The following is a 22,532-nucleotide window of genomic DNA, read 5'->3' as shown; positions in this document are numbered from 1 at the left end:
CCTGGTCTCTGTATAACAGCTGTGGTCTCTGTAAAACTGACCTGGTCTCTGTATAACAGCCCTGGTCTCTGTATAACTGGCCTGGTCTCTGTATAACAGGCCTGGTCTCTGTATAACAGGCCTGGTCTCTATATAACTGGCCGGGTCTCTGTATAACTGGCCTGGTCTCTGTATAAAAGGACTGGTCTCTGTATAACTGGACTGGGCTCTTTTTAAAAGGCCTGGTCTCTGTATAACAGCCCTGGTCTCTATATAAGACGTCTGGTCTCTGTATAACAGCCCTGGTCTCTGTAAAGCTGGCCTGGTCTCTGTATTACCGCTCTGTTCTCTGTATTACTGGCCTGGTCTCTGTATTAGAGGTCTGGTCTCTGAATAAGAGGCCTGGTCTCCGAATAACTGGCCTGGGCTCATTTTAAAAGGCCTGGTCTCTGTATAACAGCCCTGGTCTCTATATAAGACGTCTGGTCTCTGTATAACAGCCCTGGTCTCTGTAAAGCTGGCCTGGTCTCTGTATTACCGCTCTGTTCTCTGTATTACTGGCCTGGTCTCTGTATTAGAGGTCTGGTCTCTGAATAAGAGGCCTGGTCTCCGAATAACTGGCCTGGTCTCTGTAAAACTGGCCTGGTCTCTGTATAACTGGCCTGGTCTCTGTATAACAGGCCTGGTCTCCGTATAACAGAACTGGTCTCTGTATAACAGGCCTGGTCTCTGTTTAACAGGCCTGGTCTCTGTATAACTCGCCTGGTCTCTGTATAATTCGCCTGGTCTCTGTATAAACGGCCTGGTCTCTGTAAACTGGCCTGGTCTCTGTATTACAGCCCTGGTCTCTGTATAACAGCCCTGGTCTCTGTATAAGTGGCCTGGTCCATGAAAAACAGGTCTGGTCTCTGTATAACTGGCCTGGTCTCTGTGTAACAAACCTCGTCGCTGTAAAACGGGCCTGGTTTCTGTAAAACTGGCCTGATCTTTGTATAACAGCTCTTGTCTCTGTAAGGCTGGCCTGGTTTCTGTATTACTGCTCTGGTCTCGGTATGACAGGCCTTCTCTCTCTATTAGAGTTCTGGTCTCTGTATAAGAGGCCTGGTCTCTGTATAACTGGCCGGGTCTCTGTATAAAAGGCCTGGTCTCTGTATAACTGGCCTGGTCTCCGTATAACTGGCCTGGTCTCCGTATAACTGGCCTGGTCTCTGTATAACTGGCCGGGTCTCTGTATAACTGGCCGGGTCTCTGTATAACTGGCCGGGTCTCTGTATAACTGGCCTGGTCTCTGTATAAAAGGACTGGTCTCTGTATAAAAGGACTGGTCTCTGTATAACTGGCCTGGGCTCTTTTTAAAGGCCTGGTCTCTGTCTAACAGCCCTGGTCTCTATATAAGACATCTGGTCTCTGTATAACAGCCCTGGTCTCTGTAAAGCTGGCCTGGTCTCTGTATTACCGCTCTGTTCTCTGTATTACTGGCCTGGTCTCTGTATTAGAGGTCTGGTCTCTGAATAAGAGGCCTGGTCTCCGAATAACTGGCCTGGTCTCTGTAAAACTGGCCTGGTCTCTGTATAACTGGCCTGGTCTCTGTATAACAGGCCGGGTCTCTGTATAACTGGCCTGGTCTCTGTATAAAAGGCCTGGTCTCTGTATAAAAGGCCTGGTCTCTGTATAACTTACCTGGTCTCTGTATAACTGGCCTGGTCTCTGTATAACTGGCCGGGTCTCTGTATAACTGGCCTGGTCTCTGTATAAAAGGACTGGTCTCTGTATAACAGGCCTGGTCTCTGTATAACAGGCCTGGTCTCAGTGTAACAGGCCTGATCACTGTACAGCTGGCCTGGTCTCTGTATAACAGCTCTGGTCTCTGTAAAACTGACCTGCTCTCTGTATAACAGCTCTGCTCTTTGTAAGGCTGGCCTGTTCTCTGTATTACTGCTCTGGTGTCTGTATCACTGGCCTTGTCTCTGTATTACAGGTCTGGTCTCTGAATAAGAGGACTGGTCTCCGAATAACTGGCCTGGTCTATGTAAAACTGTCCTGGTCTCTGTATAACAGGCCTGGTCTCCGAATAACTGGCCTGGTCTCTGTATAACAGCCCTGGTCTCTGTATAACAGAACTGGTCTCTGTATAACAGACCTGGTCTCTGTTTAACAGGCCTGGTCTCTGTATAACTCGCCTGGTCTCTGTATAATTCGCCTGGTCTCTGTATAAACGGCCTGGTCTCTGTATAACAGCCCTGGTCTCTGTATAAGTGGCCTGGTCCATGAAAAACAGGTCTGGTCTCTGTATAACTGGCCTGGTCTCTGTGTAACAAGCCTCGTCGCTGTAAAACGGGCCTGGTTTCTGTAAAACTGGCCTGATCTCTGTATAACAGCTCTGGTCTCTGTAAGGCTGGCCTGGTTTCTGTATTACTGCTCTGGTCTCGGTATGACAGGCCTTCTCTCTCTATTAGAGTTCTGGTCTCTGTATAAGAGGCCTGGTCTCTGTATAACTGGCCGGGTCTCTGTATAAAAGGCCTGGTCTCTGTATAACTGGCCTGGTCTCCGTATAACTGGCCTGGTCTCCGTATAACTGGCCTGGTCTCTGTATAACTGGCCGGGTCTCTGTATAACTGGCCGGGTCTCTGTATAACTGGCCGGGTCTCTGTATAACTGGCCTGGTCTCTGTATAAAAGGACTGGTCTCTGTATAAAAGGACTGGTCTCTGTATAACTGGCCTGGGCTCTTTATAAAAGGCCTGGTCTCTGTATAACAGCCCTGGTCTCTATATAAGACGTCTGGTCTCTGTATAACAGCCCTGGTCTCTGTAAAGCTGGCCTGGTCTCTGTATTACCGCTCTGTTCTCTGTATTACTGGCCTGGTCTCTGTATTAGAGGTCTGGTCTCTGAATAAGAGGCCTGGTCTCCGAATAACTGGCCTGGTCTCTGTAAAACTGGCCTGGTCTCTGTATAACTGGCCTGGTCTCTGTATAACAGGCCGGGTCTCTGTATAACTGGCCTGCTCTCTGTATAAAAGGCCTGGTCTCTGTATAAAAGGCCTGGTCTCTGTATAACTTACCTGGTCTCTGTATAACTGGCCTGGTCTCTGTATAACAGGCCGGGTCTCTGTATAACTGGCCTGGTCTCTGTATAAAAGGACTGGTCTCTGTATAACAGGCCTGGTCTCTGTATAACAGGCCTGGTCTCAGTGTAACAGGCCTGATCACTGTACAGCTGGCCTGGTCTCTGTATAACAGCTCTGGTCTCTGTAAAACTGACCTGCTCTCTGTATAACAGCTCTGCTCTTTGTAAGGCTGGCCTGTTCTCTGTATTACTGCTCTGGTGTCTGTATCACTGGCCTTGTCTCTGTATTACAGGTCTGGTCTCTGAATAAGAGGCCTGGTCTCCGAATAACTGGCCTGGTCTATGTAAAACTGTCCTGGTCTCTGTATAACAGGCCTGGTCTCCGAATAACTGGCCTGGTCTCTGTATAACAGCCCTGGTCTCTGTATAACAGAACTGGTCTCTGTATAACAGGCCTGGTCTCTGTTTAACAGGGCTGGTCTCTGTATAACTCGCCTGGTCTCTGTATAACTCGCCTGGTCTCTGTATAAACGGCCTGGTCTCTGTAAACTGGCCTGGTCTCTGTATAACAGCCCTGGTCTCTGTATAACAGCCCTGGTCTCTGTATAAGTGGCCTGGTCCATGAAAAACAGGCCTGGTCTCTGTATAAGAGTCCTGGTCTCTATATTAATGCTCTGGTCTCTGTATAACTGGCCTGGTCTCTGTATAACTCACCTGTTCTCTGTATAACTGGCCGGGTCTCTGTATAACTGGCCTGGTCTCTGTGTAACTCACCTGGTCTTTGTATAACTAGCCGGGTCTCTGTAAAACTGGCCTGGTTTCTGTAAAACTGGCATGGTCTCTGTATGACAGCTCTGGTCTCTGTAAGGCTGGCCTGGTCTCTCTATTACTGCTCTGGTCTCTGTATGACTGGCTTTGTCTCTGCATTAGAGGTCTGGTCTCTGAAGAGGCCTGGTCTCCGAATAACTGGCCTGGTCTCTGTATAACAGCTGTGGTCTCTGTAAAACTGACCTGGTCTCTGTATAACAGCCCTGGTCTCTGTATAACTGGCCTGGTCTCTGTATAACAGGCCTGGTCTCTGTATAACAGGCCTGGTCTCTATATAACTGGCCGGGTCTCTGTATAACTGGCCTGGTCTCTGTATAAAAGGACTGGTCTCTGTATAACTGGACTGGGCTCTTTTTAAAAGGCCTGGTCTCTGTATAACAGCCCTGGTCTCTATATAAGACGTCTGGTCTCTGTATAACAGCCCTGGTCTCTGTAAAGCTGGCCTGGTCTCTGTATTACCGCTCTGTTCTCTGTATTACTGGCCTGGTCTCTGTATTAGAGGTCTGGTCTCTGAATAAGAGGCCTGGTCTCCGAATAACTGGCCTGGGCTCATTTTAAAAGGCCTGGTCTCTGTATAACAGCCCTGGTCTCTATATAAGACGTCTGGTCTCTGTATAACAGCCCTGGTCTCTGTAAAGCTGGCCTGGTCTCTGTATTACCGCTCTGTTCTCTGTATTACTGGCCTGGTCTCTGTATTAGAGGTCTGGTCTCTGAATAAGAGGCCTGGTCTCCGAATAACTGGCCTGGTCTCTGTAAAACTGGCCTGGTCTCTGTATAACTGGCCTGGTCTCTGTATAACAGGCCTGGTCTCTGTATAACAGGCCTGGTCTCTGTATAACAGGCCTGGTCTCTGTTTAACTCGCCTGGTCTCTGTATAAACGGCCTGGTCTCTGTAAACTGGCCTGGTCTCTGTATAACAGCCCTGGTCTCTGTATAAGTGGCCTGGTCCATGTATAACAGGTCTCGTCTCTGTATAACTGGCCTGGTCTCTGTGTAACAAGCCTCGTCGCTGTAAAACTGGCCTGGTTTCTGTAAAACTGGCCTGATCTTTGTATAACAGCTCTGGTCTCTGTAAGGCTGGCCTGGTTTCTGTATTACTGCTCTGGTCTCGGTATGACAGGCCTTCTCTCTGTATTAGAGTTCTGGTCTCTGTATAAGAGGCCTGGTCTCTGTATAACAGCCCTGATCTCTGTATAAGTGGCCTGGTCTCTGTATAAGACGCCGTCTCTGTGTAAGAGGCCTGGTCTCTGGGTTAATGCTCTAGTCTCTGTATAACTGGTCTTGTCTCTGCATACGAGCCCGGGTCTTTGTACAACAGACCTGGTCTCTTCTATAAGAGGCCTGGTCTCTGTATAAGAGTCCTGGTCTCTATATTAATGCTCTGGTCTCTGTATAACTGGCCTGGTCTCCGAATAACTGGCCTGGTCTCTGTATAACAGCCCTGGTCTCTGTATAACAGAACTGGTCTCTGAAAACAGGCCTGGTCTCTGTTTAACAGGCCTGGTCTCTGTATAACTCGCCTGGTCTCTGTATAACTCGCCTGGTCTCGGTATAAACGGCCTGGTCTCTGTAAACTGGCCTGGTCTCTGTATAACAGCCCTGGTCTCTGTAAAACTGACCTGCTCTCTGTATAACAGCTCTGCTCTTTGTAAGGCTGGCCTGTTCTCTGTATTACTGCTCTGGTGTCTGTATCACTGGCCTTGTCTCTGTATTAGAGGTCTTGTCTCTGAATAAGAGGCCTGGTCTCCGAATAACTGTCCTGGTCTCTGTATAACAGGCCTGGTCTCCGAATAACTGGCCTGGTCTCTGTATAACAGCCCTGGTCTCTGTATAACAGAACTGGTCTCTGTATAACAGGCCTGGTCTCTGTTTAACAGGCCTGGTCTCTGTTTAACAGGCCTGGTCTCTGTATAACTCGCCTGGTCTCTGTATAAACGGCCTGGTCTCTGTATAAACGGCCTGGTCTCTGTAAACTGGCCTGGTTTCTGTAAACTGGCCTGGTCTCTGTATAACAGCCCTGGTCTCTGTATAACAGCCCTGGTCTCTGTATAAGTGGCCTGGTCCATGTATAACAGGTCTGGTCTCTGTATAACTGGCCTGGTCTCTGTGTAACAAGCCTCGTCGCTGTAAAACTGGCCTGGTTTCTGTAAAACTGGCCTGACCTTTGTATAACAGCTCTGGTCTCTGTAAGGCTGGCCTGGTTTCTGTATTACTGCTCTGGTCTCGGTATGACAGGCCTTGTCTCTGTATTAGAGTTCTGGTCTCTGTATAAGAGGCCTGATCTCTGTATAACAGCCCTGGTCTCTGTATAAGTGGCCTGGTCTCTGTATAAGACGCCGTCTCTGTGTAAGAGGCCTGGTCTCTGTGTTAATGCTCTAGTCTCTGTATAACTGGTCTTGTCTCTGCATAACAGCCCGGGTCTCTGTACAACAGACCTGGTCTCTCTATAAGAGGCCTGGTCTCTGTATAAGAGTCCTGGTCTCTATATTAATGCTCTGATCTCGTCTCTGTATAACTGGCCGTGTCTCTGTATAACTGGCCTGGTCTCTGTATAACTGACCTGGTCTTTGTATAACTGGCCGGGTCTCTGTAAAACTGGCCTGGTTTCTGTAAAACTGGCATGGTCTCTGTATGACAGCTCTGGTCTCTGTAAGGCTGGCCTGGTCTCTCTATTACTGCTCTGGTCTCTGTATGACTGGCTTTGTCTCTGTATTAGAGGTCTAGTCTCTGAAGAGGCCTGGTCTCCGAATAACTGGCCTGGTCTCTGCATAACAGCTGTGGTCTCTGTAAAACTGACCTGGTCTCTGTATAACAGCCCTGGTCTCTGTATAACTGGCCTGGTCTCTGTATAACAGGCCTGGTCTCTGTATAACAGGCCTGGTCTCTATATAACTGGCCGGGTCTCTGTATAACTGGCCTGGTCTCTGTATAAAAGGCCTGGTCTCTGTATAAAAGGCCTGGTCTCTGTATAACTTACCTGGTCTCTGTATAACTGGCCGGGTCTCTGTATAACTGGCCTGGTCTCTGTATAAAAGGACTGGTCTCTGTATAACAGGCCTGGTCTCTGTATAACAGGCCTGGTCTCAGTGTAACAGGCCTGATCACTGTACAGCTGGCCTGGTCTCTGTATAACAGCTCTGGTCTCTGTAAAACTGACCTGCTCTCTGTATAACAGCTCTGCTCTTTGTAAGGCTGGCCTGTTCTCTGTATTACTGCTCTGGTGTCTGTATCACTGGCCTTGTCTCTGTATTAGAGGTCTGGTCTCTGAATAAGAGGCCTGGTCTCCGAATAACTGGCCTGGTCTATGTAAAACTGTCCTGGTCTCTGTATAACAGGCCTGGTCTCCGAATAACTGGCCTGGTCTCTGTATAACAGCCCTGGTCTCTGTATAACAGAACTGGTCTCTGTATAACAGACCTGGTCTCTGTTTAACAGGCCTGGTCTCTGTATAACTCGCCTGGTCTCTGTATAACTCGCCTGGTCTCTGTATAAACGGCCTGGTCTCTGTATAAACGGCCTGGTCTCTGTAAACTGGCCTGGTCTCTGTATAACAGCCCTGGTCTCTGTATAACAGCCCTGGTCTCTGTATAAGTGGCCTGGTCCATGTATAACAGGTCTGGTCTCTGTATAACTGGCCTGGTCTCTGTGTAACAAGCCTCGTCGCTGTAAAACTGGCCTGGTTTCTGTAAAACTGGCCTGACCTTTGTATAACAGCTCTGGTCTCTGTAAGGCTGGCCTGGTTTCTGTATTACTGCTCTGGTCTCGGTATGACAGGCCTTGTCTCTGTATTAGAGTTCTGGTCTCTGTATAAGAGGCCTGGTCTCTGTATAACAGCCCTGGTCTCTGTATAAGTGGCCTGGTCTCTGTATAAGACGCCGTCTCTGTGTAAGAGGCCTGGTCTCTGTGTTAATGCTCTAGTCTCTGTATAACTGGTCTTGTCCCTGCATAACAGCCCGGGTCTCTGTACAACAGACCTGGTCTCTCTATAAGAGGCCTGGTCTCTGTATAAGAGTCCTGGTCTCTATATTAATGCTCTGGTCTCTGTATAACTGGCCTGGTCTCTGTATAACTCACCTGTTCTCTGTATAACTGGCCGGGTCTCTGTATAACTGGCCTGGTCTCTGTATAACTCACCTGGTCTTTGTATAACTGGCCGGGTCTCTGTAAAACTGGCCTGGTTTCTGTAAAACTGGCATGGTCTCTGTATGACAGCTCTGGTCTCTGTAAGGCTGGCCTGGTCTCTGTATTACTGCTCTGGTCTCTGTATGACTGGCTTTGTCTCTGTATTAGAGGTCTGGTCTCTGAAGAGGCCTGGTCTCCGAATAACTGGCCTGGTCTCTGTATAACAGCTGTGGTCTCTGTAAAACTGACCTGGTCTCTGTATAACTGGCCTGGTCTCTGTATAACAGGCCTGGTCTCTATATAAGAGGTCTGGTCTCTGTATAACTGGCCGGGTCTCTGTATAACTGGCCTGGTCTCTGTATAAAAGGCCTGGTCTCTGTATAAAAGGCCTGGTCTCCGTATAACTTACCTGGTCTCTGTATAACTGGCCTGGTCTCTGTATAACTGGCCGGGTCTCTGTATAACTGGCCGGGTCTCTGTATAACTGGCCGGGTCTCTGTATTACTGGCCTGGTCTCTGTATAAGAGGTCTGGTCTCTGTATAAGAGGCCTGGTCTCTGTATTACTGCCCTGGTCTCTGTATTACTGGCCTGGTCTCTGTATTACTGGCCTGGTCTCTGTATAAGAGGCCTGGTCTCTGTATTACTGCTCTGGTCTCTGTACAACAGCCCTGGTCTCTATATAAGTGGTCTGGTCTCTGTATAACAGCCCTGGTCTCTGTATAACAGCCCTGGTCTCTGTATTACTGGCCTGGTCTCTGTACAAGAAGCTTGTTCTCTGTATAAGAGGCCTGGTCTCTGTATAAGAGGTCTGGTGTATCAAGCTATAATAATAATAATCCTTGCATTTAATATGTAGTGCACTGTCATGACTTGATGGCATCTCAAAGCACTTCACAGAATATGCTGTTAAATGAATTGACTGTATATTTTTTTGGTGAAATCCGGCAGCCAATGATGCACAGCAGTGTGTCACAAACAGGAGTGGATTGAGTGACCGGATTATTGTTCTTGAAAAGATTTCTTGGTCGGCAATAATACCTTCAAGAAGCAGCAAAACACACAGGCTTTTTCGGATGCACACACACAGCAATATCACTTAGACGTGGAGGTCTCTGGTCTCTGTATAACTCACCTGTTCTCTGTATAACTGGCCGGGTCTCTGTATAACTGGTCTGGTCTCTGTATAACTCGCGTAATACAGAGACCAGGCCAGTAATACAGACACAAGGGCTGCTATACAGAGACCAGGGCTGTTATACAGAGACCAGACCTCTTATATAGAGACCAGGGCTGTTATACAGAGCCCAGGCCAGTTATACAGAGACCAGGCCTTTTATACAGAGACCAGGCCAGTTATACAGAGACCAGGCCTTTTATACAGAGACCAGGCCAGTTATACAGAGACCCGGCCAGTTATACAGAGACCACGCGAGTTATACAGAGACCAGACCAGTTATACAGAGACCCGGCCAGTTATACAGAGAACAGGTGAGTTATACAGAGACCAGAGACCTCCACGTCTAAGTGATATTGCTGTGTGTGTGCATCCGAAAAAGCCTGTGTGTTTTGCTGCTTCTTGAAGGTATTATTGCCGACCAAGAAATCTTTTCAAGAACAATAATCCGGTTACTCACTCCACTCCTGTTTGTGGCACACTGCTGTGCACCATTGGCTGCCGGATTTCACCAACAAAATATACAGTCAATTCATTTAACAGCATATTCTGTGAAGCGCTTTGAGATGCCATCAAGTCATGACAGTGCAGCACATATTAAATGCAAGGATTATTATTATAGCTTGATACACCAGACCTCTAGAGACCATGCCTCTTATACAGAGAACAAGCTTCTTGTACAGAGATCAGGCCAGTAATACAGACACAAGGGCTGCTATACAGAGACCAGGGCTGTTATGCAGAGACCAGACCTCTTATATAGAGACCACGGCTGTTATACAGAGACCAGGGCAGTAATACAGAGACCAGGCCTCTTATACAGCGACCAGACCTCTTATACAGAGACCAGGCCAGTAATACAGAGACCAGGCCAGTAATACAGAGACCAGAGCGGTAATACAGAGACCAGGCCAGCTTTACAGAGACCAGGGCTGTTATACAGACGCCAGTCCAGTAATACAGAAACCAGGCCAGTAATACAGACACAAGGGATGCTATACAGAGACCAGGGCTGTTATACAGAGACCAGACCTCTTATATAGAGACCAGGGCTGTTATACAGAGCCCAGGCCAGTTATACAGAGACCAGGCCTTTTATACAGAGACCAGGCCAGTTATACAGAGACCAGGCCAGTTATACAGAGACAAGGCCTTTTATACAGAGACCAGGCCAGTTATACAGAGACCCTGCCAGTTATACAGAGACCAGGCGAGTTATACAGAGACCCGGCCAGTTATACAGATACACTGCCACCATCACAAGCAACTCACCTGCAAGCACCCAGTAGCATTCCTAGACATTGCAACACAATACCTTACCAATCAGGATACATTGTTGAAAGGACGTGCACAACCTACAACACAGAGTGACATTTTGTCAGGAACACCAAATTTGAAAGTTTTTTTTTGAGGAGTTATTGTTAAATGAAGCCCGTCAACCTTTGCTGTCAATAGGGTTGGAATTTCAGATTTCTGAGGATGTCTTAAAGCAATGAGAGTATTTGTGCGAGTACAAGATATCCCCCTGTTTTATGTCAATTAATTTCGGAGGCTTGTGATTACTGCGGACAAAGGATTGATGAAATTGATATAATTTGAAATTGATACAATTTTTCATACAAATTGATGAAATTTCAGTAGAATATCTTATATATCTCTCTTCCCCACCCAACAAATCCTTTGTCCCCAGTAATCACAAGCCTCCGAAATTAATTGACATAAAACAGGGGATATCTTGTACTCGCACAACTACTCTCATTGCTTTAAGACATTCTCAGGACATTGGGATTGAAGGACAAGAGAGGGTTAGGCGCTGAGGGCAGCTGAAATGAGCACCGGTGGAGCTACAGACTAAATTGGTACAGTGCCTTTCAGGTCGGGACGACGAGCCAAGGCGCTGTATATCGTCAGTGCACACACAAGTTTAAGGCGTTTTTGCTACAGCTCTGTCGGAGAGGTGGTGTGTGGCTCTGAAAAGAGCCTTTGTGTGTAGATGGAGTGACTGTGAGCCCTCACTTGGAGCTGGTGTACTTGGTGACGGCCTTGGTGCCCTCGGACACGGCGTGCTTGGCCAGCTCCCCGGGCAGCAGCAGGCGCACGGCGGTCTGGATCTCCCTGGAGGTGATGGTCGAGCGCTTGTTGTACTGCGCCAGGCGGGAAGCCTCGGACGCGATGCGCTCGAAGATGTCATTCACAAAGGAGTTCATGATGCTCATGGCCTTGGAGGAGATGCCGGTGTCCGGGTGGACCTGCTTCATCACCTTGTACACGTAGATGGAGTAACTCTCCTTCCTCGACCTCCTGCGCTTCTTGCCCGCAGTCTGCGGTTTGCGAATCGCTTTCTTGCTGCCTTTTTTGGGCGCTCCTTTGCCCTCGGATTTAGCGGCTTTGGCATCGGTTTTGCCCTCACCAGCCATTCTGCTCTCTTGATACCACCGACACAGTGTCGGGCAGTGGCTGAACGTCTACTTATATATTATCGCCATCCAATCCCAGCAAAGCAGTCCGTTCATCCCTCTTTAGCATAATCGGTTCCCCAATGGGACCCCGGGGGTTGGCAACCAATCCCCAGCCTCCCAGCCTCTGTGCTGTGATTGGCTGAGAGCCCGATGTGACGTAGAGACAGGGGGCTGGGGCTGCAGTGCGAGGAGATCTGATTGGGCAGGAAATGAAGGGCCTGACGCTCGGAGCCTATTTAAGCACAGAATCCGCTCTGGTTGGTGTCGGAATCTTAGTCAAAATGTCAGGACGTGGGAAGACCGGAGGTAAAGCCCGAGCCAAGGCCAAGTCCCGCTCCTCCCGGGCCGGACTGCAGTTCCCCGTGGGCCGCGTCCACAGACATCTCCGTAAAGGCAACTACGCTGATCGCGTGGGGGCCGGAGCCCCGGTCTATCTGGCCGCGGTGCTCGAGTATCTGACCGCTGAGGTGCTGGAGCTGGCGGGTAACGCCGCCCGCGACAACAAGAAGACCAGGATCATCCCCCGGCACCTGCAGCTGGCCGTCCGCAACGACGAGGAGCTGAACAAGCTGCTGGGGGGAGTGACTATCGCTCAGGGCGGCGTGCTGCCCAATATCCAGGCTGTGCTGCTGCCCAAGAAAACCTCCTCTCATCCTCAGAAGAAGTAAATCATCCGAGGTTTTCCTAACCAACCAAAGGCTCTTTTCAGAGCCACCCACACGGTCCAGGAAAGAGCCGTTTGCCGTTTCAGCAAAGCGACCTCCAGTGCAGGGAGCTCGCTCGGCAGTTGCGGAGACAGGGCCCGCACCAGCCATATCTCTTACGCCACATCAAGTTGAATGGGCGGATATAATAATTGCGGGCTTTGGGATGACTTGGGGAGTCCGGGTGCAGTTCAGAGTTCCTCTTTGTGCGTCGCGTCGAAGACGCTGCAATAATGCCGCATGCATGTGAGCCACACACCGCTGCAAAATACTGCGGTGCCGGAAATCTGAAAGCAAAGCACAGCAGCAGGTCGGGCAGCATCAATGGAGAAAGGAAAGCGAGTCAACGTTTCGGGTCCGTGCTGACGCAGGGTCGTGGACCCGAAGCGTCGACGCGCTTTCCTCCCACAATGAACGCATGTGGATGGTTCAAGACACGATCCACAGAAAGACAGATCTCGCTGTATCGGCACCGGCCGTTACTGTACATTCGGTTTAACAGTGGTTTGGGCTGTAGATGCGTTAAGCTGAGGAGGAGTGTCAAGTGTACAGTTTGCTGGAGAGGCCGCTCTTTCCGTTTGACTATTTGGTGGCTCTTAAAAGAGCCTTTGTTCAAACACAGTGTGGAGACGGAGGGTCTAAGCGCGCTCCCCGCGGATGCGGCGGGCCAGCTGGATGTCCTTGGGCATGATGGTGACCCGCTTGGCGTGGATAGCGCACAAGTTGGTGTCCTCAAACAGCCCCACCAGGTAAGCCTCGCTGGCCTCCTGAAGCGCCATGACGGCAGAGCTCTGGAAGCGCAGGTCCGTCTTGAAATCCTGAGCGATTTCCCGCACCAGGCGCTGGAAGGGCAGTTTGCGGATCAGCAGCTCGGTGGATTTCTGGTAGCGGCGGATCTCCCGGAGAGCCACGGTGCCGGGACGGTAGCGATGCGGCTTCTTCACGCCCCCCGTGGCCGGAGCGCTCTTACGAGCAGCTTTGGTGGCCAACTGTTTGCGGGGAGCTTTGCCGCCGGTGGATTTCCGCGCCGTCTGCTTTGTCCGCGCCATCTTCTGACTCCCGCAAGCAAGACGAGCTGTGAATGGCGAGTGCACTGTGAGCAGCGGCTCTTATAGAGGCCACAGCGCAACGATTGGCTGCAGTCAGGGGAGGAGCGAGTCACTGACACAGGGAAGAGAGATCAGCCTCTGAGCTGCGAGCTCCACCTCCAGCTTCTCAACAAGCATTTCAGACAGGGACTGAATCACCCTCACGAATCACATTGAAAATAAGTAGTGATGTGAGAATGATATCAAAACATTGTGACTCCCATTGTTTGTTTTTTAGAAAAATAAGGCCTATTTACGGAAATGCTGACGGTTTCTCTGTGTCCGAGTTTGTCTGAAAACATTCTGAAGACAGCTTCAGGAATCCTGCAGTGGGACGGTTGGCACACTCACCCTCGCAAGCGCGAGGACCTGGGCCAGGGTTTCCGGACGGGGCCAAATGTTAGCAAAATTTCCTTACCCTTCCCGCCTCTGTTTACCGAGCAGTAACTAGGCACCCGCTTGTTAGTCGATTGGCGCATCGCTTTTCCGGTGGTAATAATCCCGTCAATAAAAGGAAAGAAGAATTTGGTCACTCAATCCAGACTGTTTGTTGAACACTGCTGTGTGAAATTGACTGCTGCGATTCCCTCACCAAATAAATGCAGTCAAGTGGCTTTACAGTGTACTCTGTGAAGCGATTTGAGTCGTGTCAAAGATATGATGAGGCGATATATCAAATGCAAGGATTATTCTTATTATTATTATTATTTTCTACCGTGTTACAACACCACACAGTGTCTTCCCATTTCCTGCTCTTTGATACCTCTTTGGTAGCTTCCCCCCAAGCGACAGAGGCTCTGACCCACCCACAAGGTTACATTCATTCCTTAGAAAGCCTCCTGGTGATGCACACAATTAAAATGATAATCATGAGCACATCAATCACTTTAATGAAACCGATTTAATCTTAACCCGAAGAAGGATCTCATTTACTCCTTTCTTTATCTGAGTGAATTTGGTGCGGTTTCCAATGGTGTGGAACGGCGGGTGACTGCAGGCGGCCGAGACACTGGGGCAGGACAGGGGGCACCTGTGTGCACACACACAGGGACAAACAGCCTGTGACTTTATTGTGGACAAAAATGAACTTCTCATTAATTGACTCAAACAAACTCTTTTTTTTCTTGGAATCACATATAATCCTGTCACTGCTTGCAATATGATAATTTTACACGATCTGAAATTCTGTAAGTATATGAACATTGAAAGTTCAGACATGACACTATGGTATAATGTTTCTCCTTATCCAGTGTTAATTTTAAATCGACTTTTGTTACAAAGTTTGACTGATTCTCTGAGGCTACACTCAATAACAGGATATTCAACATCAAGATAAATACTACTGAATGTTGAATTTTTCCAGATGGTCTATGCCTCTGATATTGTGTTTGGTTCTCATGTGGGTAACATCTGATTATAATAATAATAATGCTTGCATTTGATATAGCGCTTTTCACGTCAGGAGGACGTCCCAAAGCGCTTCACAGAACATATTGTAAAGTGAATTAGCTGTGTATTTGTGGGCGAACGCAGCAGCGAATTGCGCACAGCAATGTCCCACATACAGTCGTAGATTGAAAATGACCAATTTATTATTGTATTGTTTTGGAGGGATTATTATTAGGCTCTGTGTGGAGTAAGGAAATTTGCCCAAGGTTTCGCCCTCTGCCTGGAATTGAACTCAGGTCTCTCGCTTGCAAAGCGAGTGCTCTAACCACTGAGCTACAGGACTCCACTGATTGTCTGAATCTGCAGGTAAATCATGTGAGCTCCCTGTTATCCTGTGAGTAAGTTGTCTTTTTAACATGTTGAGTGGAGTTGAACTCAGATCTGTTTCTCTCGAAGCCCAAAGTTCAAATATTCCTCTTGAGCACAAATCTGTAGATAAACAGTGAAATATCCATCATCAGCTGTGGACAACATTCCTTACTCATGTCCTGAAGTTTAATCTGAAAGACAATAAAGTGTACGTCTGTCAGTGTGGCTCAGTTTTAGCAGCCTCACCTCTGAGCCAGTAGGTTGTGGGTTCATGCCCCACATTGGAAGTAGTTTAGTGCCATGCAATCTTTATCTTCCAACTGAACAAGCAGCCGGGACCTCAGTTTAACTTTTCATCCAAAGGACGGCACCTTCGACAGTGCAACACTGCCCCAGCACTGCATTGGAAAGTCAGTTGAGACGATGTCCCAAACTACGGCTTGAACCAGCAACCTTCTGACCCAGCGGCGAGAGACCAACCACTGAGTCAGGCCGGACACACTGTCTGTTGGAAATTTCCATTACCCACAACATGCAGGACTTTTCTAGGATTCCAGCTTTCCCTTAAACATACCCAATCAGTTAGTGACACTCTACAGTCCAACCCTATTGACAGCAAAGGTTGACAGGCTTTATTTAACAATAACTCTCCTCAAAAAAAAACTTTCAAATTTGGTGTTCCTGACAAAATGTCACTCTGTGTTGTAGGTTGTGCACGTCCTTTCAACAATGTATCCTGATTGGTAAGGTATTGTGTTGCAATGTCTAGGAATGCTACTGGGTGCTTGCAGGTGAGTTGCTTGTGATGGTGGCAGTGTATCTGCTGCAAGTGTGGGCCTGTGGATTGTTTCTATAGTTGATAATTTGTGAGAATACTGATTGTGTGTCATATTAATTTGAATTCATTTCAGAGGCTCTCTAATCTTGTACACAAACACGGAATCAATACTCCGTGTTCATGTCTTGCTATCTATACGTGAGTATCAAATAGATAATCCCTCCACGTCTAAGTGATATTGCTGTGTGTGTGCATCCGAAAAAGCCTGTGTGTTTTGCTGCTGCTTGAAGGTATTATTGCCGACCAAGAAATCTTTTCAAGAACAATAATCCGGTCACTCAATCCACTCCTGTTTGTGGCACACTGCTGTGCACCATTGGCTGCCGGATTTCACCAACAAAATATACAGTCAATTCATTTAACAGCATATTCTGTGAAGCGCTTTGAGATGCCATCAAGTCATGACAGTGCACTACATATTAAATGCAAGGATTATTATTATTATAGCTTGATACACCAGACCTCTTATACAGAGACCAGGCCTCTTATACAGAGAACAAGCTTCTTATACAGAGACCAGGCCAGTAATACAGACACAAGGGCTGCTATACAGAGACCAGGGCTGTTATACAGAGACCAGACCACTTATATAGAGACCAGGGCTGTTATACAGAGACCAGGGCAGTAATACAGAGACCAGGCCTCTTATACAGAGACCAGGCCAGTAATACAGAGACCAGGGCAGTAATACAGAGACCAGGCCTCTTATACAGAGACCAGACCTCTTATACAGAGACCAGGTGAGTTAAACAGAGACCAGGCCTGTTATACAGAAACCAGGCCAGTTATACAGAGACCAGGCCAGTTTTACAGAGACCAGGCCAGTTATACAGAGACCAGGCCAGTTATTCAGAGACCAGACCTCTAATACAGAGACAAGGCCAGTCATACAGAGACCAGAGCTGTTATACAGAGACCAGGCCAGTTATGCAGAGACCAGACCTGTTATGCAGGGACCAGGCCACTTATACAGAGACCAGGGCTGTTATACAGAGACCAGGCCAGTTTACAGAGACCAGGCCGTTTATACAGAGACCAGGCGAGTTAAACAGAGACCAGGCCTGTTATACAGAGACCAGGCCAGTTATACAGAGACCAGGCCAGTTTTACAGAGACCAGGCCAGTTATTCGGAGACCAGGCCTCTTATTCAGAGACCAGACCTCTAATACAGAGACAAGGCCAGTCATACAGAGACCAGAGCTGTTATACAGAGACCAGGCCAGCTGTACAGAGACCAGAGCTGTTATACAGAGAGCCGGTCAGTTTTACAGAAACCAGGCCAGTTTTACAGCGACGAGGCTTGTTACACAGAGACCAGGCCAGTTATACAGAGACCAGACCTGTTATACATGGACCAGGCCACTTATACAGAGACCAGGGCTGTTTTTACAGAGACCAGGCCAATTTACAGAGACCAGGCCGTTTATACAGAGACCAGGCGAGTTAAACAGAGACCAGGCCTGTTATACAGAGACCAGGCCAGTTATACAGAGACCAGGCCAGTTTTACAGAGACCAGGCCAGTTATTCGGAGACCAGGCCTCTTATTTAGAGACCAGACCTCTAATACAGAGACAAGGCCAGTCATACAGAGACCAGAGCTGTTATACAGAGACCAGGCCAGTTTTACAGAGACCAGGCCAGTTATTCCAAGACCAGGCCTGTTATACAGAGACCAGACCTCTTATACAGAGACCAGGCCAGTAATACAGAGACCAGAGCAGATTTACAGAGACCAGGTCTATTATGCAGAGACCAGCGCTGTTATACAGAGTCTAGGCCTCTTATACAGAGACCAGGCCACTAATACAGAGACCAGAGCAGCCTTACAGAGACCAGGTCTATTATGCAGAGACCAGCGCTGTTATACAGAGACCAGGCCTGTTATACAGAGACCAGGCCAGTTATCCAGAGTGAGTATGATTGTTGCCGAAGTGTTCCCTGTGTCTGTCTCCAGCAACTGAAATATAATATGCAAACAGGAATCCTGATTTTCTGCCTTGTGTTCATTTTTTGAGTGTGGAGTATGTGCACTTAATGTAAGATGTACAATTGTCAATACTGCATCACTCAACAGCATATTAAATGGGTTTTGATTCGATAAATTTATGTGTCTCTGTTGTGTGTGTATACCCATAGACCGTGTGCTGATCCTGTCCCACTGATCGCTCGCTCTTGGCCTCTGTGGGCACATGGCTGTCGCCCCGACCCGAGCCGTCCACGCCTGATAATGTTCTTGCTCCCAATCCCACAGTTTGCGTCTCCCACTCTGTGCTGCTCTCCCATTGCCCTGCTTGCCTGTACGTGTTTGTGAGTGTGCATGTGTGTGGGTGCGTACGTGTGTGTGAGTGTGCATGTGCATGTGTGTGTGTGTGTGAATGTGTGTGTGTGTGTATGTTTTCGTGTGTGTGTCTAAGTGTGCATGTGTGTGTGTGTGTGTGTGTGTATGTACGTTTGTAGGTATATATGTGCATATATATATGTGTGTGTGAATGCGTTAGTATGTGTGTACGTGTGTATGCATGGGTATGTACGTGTGTGAGTCAGTGTGTATGTGTGCCAATGAACATATATCAGGACTATCTGTCACAAAACAACTGAAAACATGGAAGATGAGCTGACACATCGGCAGTAATGCAGACACCACCATTCATGGCTGCACTCTTCACCTCACGGAGCCAATCCGAAACCTCGGTGTCCTTTTCGATCTTCAGCTACCCTTCAAACCCTTCATTCATGCCATGAACTGTTCCGTCTTTCCACACCTCTGCAACATTGCCCATCTCCACCACTGCCTCTCACCATAGGCCATTGAGACCACAATACACAATTTCATCATATCCCATTGTGGTCAGGCATTCAGCATCCCTGCCCCCACAGTCTGGAACTCTACCCCACAATCCCTGCACTTCACCCCCAAGCTTGCCTCCTTCAATTCCCGTCTGAAGATCGTGTCATTTGTTGTTGCTGTAGAGCTGAGGCATGAGACACAAGATCCTTTGGTCCCACTAACAATGGGAACCTGCGAGATACTGGAGAGGATGTGAAGGAGATTTACCAGGATGGTACCAGGAATGAGGGACTTCAGTTATCAGGAGAGGCTTGAGAAGCTCGGATTATTCTCCTTGGAGCAGGAAAGGTTAAGCGGAGATTTAATAATACTAATAATAATCCTTGCATTTGATACAGCGCTTTTCACATCCCTAGCCTTCCCAAAGCACTTCACAGAATATACTGCAAAGCGTATTGACTCTACATTTGTGACCGAACGCGGCAGCCAATTGCACACAGCAGTGTTCCACAAACAGTCATGGATTGAAAATGACCAATTTATTATTGGTTTTTTTAAATAGCGTTTTCAGAATTTGGAGCGGATTCGATAGAGTGAAGGAGAAACTATTCCCACTGGCGGGTGGGTCAGTAACCCGAGGACACCGAGTTAAAAGAAACAGAGGGGAGGTGAGGAGAAATGTTTTCACACAAGGAGTTGTTTGGATCTTGAATCCATTGTGTGAAAGGCTGGTGGACGCCGATGGCCACTTTATGAGAGAAATCGATCATTATTTGGAGAGAACCAGTTTGCAGGGCGATGGGGAGAGAGCAGGGGACTGACTTGGGTGGCTCTTTTCAAACAGCCGGCAGACACAATGGGCCGAATGGCCTCCTTCTGTGCCGTAATATTCTATTCATTCTACGTGGCTCAAGGTTTCCAATTCTCCAGCTCCTTAGCAACATAACCTTCGGGAACATGGAGGCTGTCCGTGTGAGATTCATAGTAACAGAAGTCATGACAAGTTGGATACAGAAACACTAAGCTGTGGTTTGTCTGTGGACAATCTTATTCGGGCTCCCGCTGGAGCGACCACATTATATATAGTGAAGGACAAACGCCTGACGCCAGACGAGTTTCGTTTGGAAGTTACAGCCTTTGATATGAGCACTTGGGCGGCTCTTATAAGAGCCTTTGTTCTTTGTGTCTTGACGTTCAGGAGATGTTCAGCCGCCGAATCCGTACAGAGTGCGGCCCTGGCGTTTCAGAGCGTACACCACATCCATGGCGGTGACGGTCTTGCGCTTGGCGTGCTCCGTGTAGGTGACCGCATCCCTGATCACATTCTCCAGGAAAACCTTCAGCACCCCGCGGGTCTCCTCGTAGATCAGGCCGGAGATGCGCTTGACTCCGCCACGCCGCGCCAGGCGGCGGATGGCTGGTTTGGTGATGCCCTGGATGTTATCACGGAGCACTTTGCGGTGACGCTTAGCGCCGCCTTTCCCCAGACCTTTGCCTCCTTTGCCTCGGCCAGACATGTCTCTCCTCCACTCAACAGCAGTCGAATGACGGACACGCAGCTTCTGGCTGCTTTTATACAGGGCGCCCCGACCTGGCTGAGGAAGGCAGAGCAGAGCTGCCGAGGGGAGGAGACGGTCACAGTGACACACACACACAGACACACAACAGCTGCCGCAGCTCAGCTCCTCCCGCAGTTTCCCACAATTGCCAATTGTTCAAACAATTTCGCAAAAGCAAACCGGAAACCAAAAGAACCCCAATTCAATTGCCATGTGAACCTCTAAACCCCATGGTTTCCCATCAAGTAGTAATGTTAAAGCAGCTCTCCAGCTGGAATGTGCGCGGGAAATACCATTCAACCTCACTGACCAGAAGGAGTTACTGTTAACTGTTAATGTGGCTTCCCTCAAAATAAACGCAAATGCTCCTGAATTCCCAGCATGTTACAGGCACGGACATGGAATATTAGAGGTTGAAGGTATAAGATGAGGCTCAGAGTCTGTGTCACTGCCAGAGTTTAGCCAGAATCTCGAGCTCGGAAACTTCTCAGTTTTTTTCTATTTTTCGCCGAATGATCAACGCTGTGTTTTGCGATACCACCGCTGTATATTTCCCACTGTTGTAGCTATTGATGGGAAGGAGAATGTAGTGAAACTGGCAGGCTTTTTGAATTTTCTGTGAGGCAATTCACTTTACAGTGTGTTCTGTCAAACGCTTTGGGACGTCCTCCTAATGTGAAAATATCAAATGCAAGGATTATTATTATTATTATTATTATTACTAACCGTGGAGTACACAGACAGAACCAGTGAAATCCTTTCTCCTTTGTCCTATCTGTGAGAACACTGACACTGTGGCGAGCTCCTATCTCAGAGCCTCCTGTCACTCACTGCGCTGCCAAACAGTCACAAACTCCGGGAGACTGCAGCACAGAACATGGACAGAGGAAAATCCGCAAACAGTCAAAGGATTGAGGGACCAAATTCTTCTTTCCTTTTATTGACGGGATTATTACCACCGGAAAAGCGATGCGCCAATCGACTAACAAGCGGGTGCCTAGTTACTGCTCGGTAAACAGAGGCGGGAAGGGTAAGGAAATTTTGCTAACATTTGGCCCCGTCCGGAAACCCTGGCCCAGGTCCTCGCGCTTGCGAGGGTGAGTGTGCCAACCGTCCCACTGCAGGATTCCTGAAGCTGTCGAACGTCTTCAGAATGTTTTCAGACAAACTCGGACACAGAGAAACCGTCAGCATTTCCGTAAATAGGCCTTATTTTTCTAAAAAACAAACAATGGGAGTCACAATGTTTTGATATCATTCTCACATCACTACTTATTTTCAATGTGATTCGTGAGGGTGATTCAGTCCCTGTCTGAAATGCTTGTTGAGAAGCTGGAGGTGGAGCTCGCAGCTCAGAGGCTGATCTCTCTTCCCTGTGTCGGTGACTCTCTCCTCCCCTGACTGCAGCCAATCGTTGCGCTGTGGCCTCTATAAGAGCCGCTGCTCACAGTGCACTCGCCATTCACAGCTCGTCTTGTTTGCGGGAGTCAGAAGATGGCGCGGACAAAGCAGACGGCGCGGAAATCCACCGGCGGCAAAGCTCCCCGCAAACAGTTGGCCACCAAAGCTGCTCGTAAGAGCGCTCCGGCCACGGGGGCGTGAAGAAGCCGCATCGCTACCGTCCCGGCACCGTGGCTCTCCGGGAGATCCGCCGCTACCAGAAATCCACCGAGCTGCTGATCCGCAAACTGCCCTTCCAGCGCCTGGTGCGGGAAATCGCTCAGGATTTCAAGACGGACCTGCGCTTCCAGAGCTCTGCCGTCATGGCGCTTCAGGAGGCCAGCGAGGCTTACCTGGTGGGGCTGTTTGAGGACACCAACTTGTGCGCTATCCACGCCAAGCGGGTCACCATCATGCCCAAGGACATCCAGCTGGCCGCCGCATCCGCGGGGAGCGCGCTTAGACCCTCCGTCTCCACACTGTGTAAGAACAAAGGCTCTTTTAAGAGCCACCAAATAGTCAAACGGAAAGAGCGGCCTCTCCAGCAAACTGTACACTTGACACTCCTCCTCAGCTTAACGCATCTACAGCCCAAACCACTGTTAAACCGAATGTACAGTAACGGCCGGTGCCGATACAGCGAGATCTGTCTTTCTGTGGATCGTGTCTTGAACCATCCACATGCGTTCATTGTGGGAGGAAAGCGCGTCGACGCTTCGGGTCCAC

General features: G+C 48.7%; 4 protein-coding genes and 1 pseudogene across 4 annotated transcripts; 2 read left to right on the top strand and 3 right to left on the bottom strand.

Moving 5' to 3' along the window:
* Positions 1-11,136: 11,136 nt before the first annotated feature.
* Positions 11,137-11,608, bottom strand: LOC121851543 (late histone H2B.L4-like). Its single transcript, XM_042345485.1, has one exon. The coding sequence runs from the start codon at positions 11,584-11,586 to the stop codon at positions 11,182-11,184; it is 405 nt and encodes a 134-aa protein (XP_042201419.1). The 5' UTR covers positions 11,587-11,608; the 3' UTR covers positions 11,137-11,181.
* Positions 11,609-11,844: 236 nt separating this feature from the next.
* Positions 11,845-12,296, top strand: LOC121851547 (histone H2A-like). The gene has a single exon (XM_042345489.1). The coding sequence runs from the start codon at positions 11,910-11,912 to the stop codon at positions 12,294-12,296; it is 387 nt and encodes a 128-aa protein (XP_042201423.1). The 5' UTR covers positions 11,845-11,909.
* Positions 12,297-12,959: 663 nt separating this feature from the next.
* Positions 12,960-13,433, bottom strand: LOC103172041 (histone H3). Its single transcript, XM_042345483.1, has one exon. The coding sequence runs from the start codon at positions 13,379-13,381 to the stop codon at positions 12,971-12,973; it is 411 nt and encodes a 136-aa protein (XP_042201417.1). The 5' UTR covers positions 13,382-13,433; the 3' UTR covers positions 12,960-12,970.
* Positions 13,434-19,957: 6,524 nt separating this feature from the next.
* LOC121851548 (histone H4) lies at positions 19,958-20,339 on the bottom strand. The gene has a single exon (XM_042345490.1). It carries the CDS (start codon positions 20,322-20,324, stop codon positions 20,013-20,015), a length of 312 nt encoding a protein of 103 aa, XP_042201424.1. The 5' UTR covers positions 20,325-20,339; the 3' UTR covers positions 19,958-20,012.
* Positions 20,340-21,848: 1,509 nt separating this feature from the next.
* Positions 21,849-22,269, top strand: LOC121851541 (annotated as a pseudogene).
* The last annotated feature ends 263 nt before the right edge of the window (positions 22,270-22,532 follow it).

This window comes from Callorhinchus milii, unplaced genomic scaffold (assembly GCF_018977255.1).
Source record: "Callorhinchus milii isolate IMCB2004 unplaced genomic scaffold, IMCB_Cmil_1.0 Scaffold54, whole genome shotgun sequence".
NCBI lineage: Eukaryota > Metazoa > Chordata > Chondrichthyes > Chimaeriformes > Callorhinchidae > Callorhinchus > Callorhinchus milii.
This window is presented reverse-complemented; position numbering and strand designations above follow the sequence as displayed.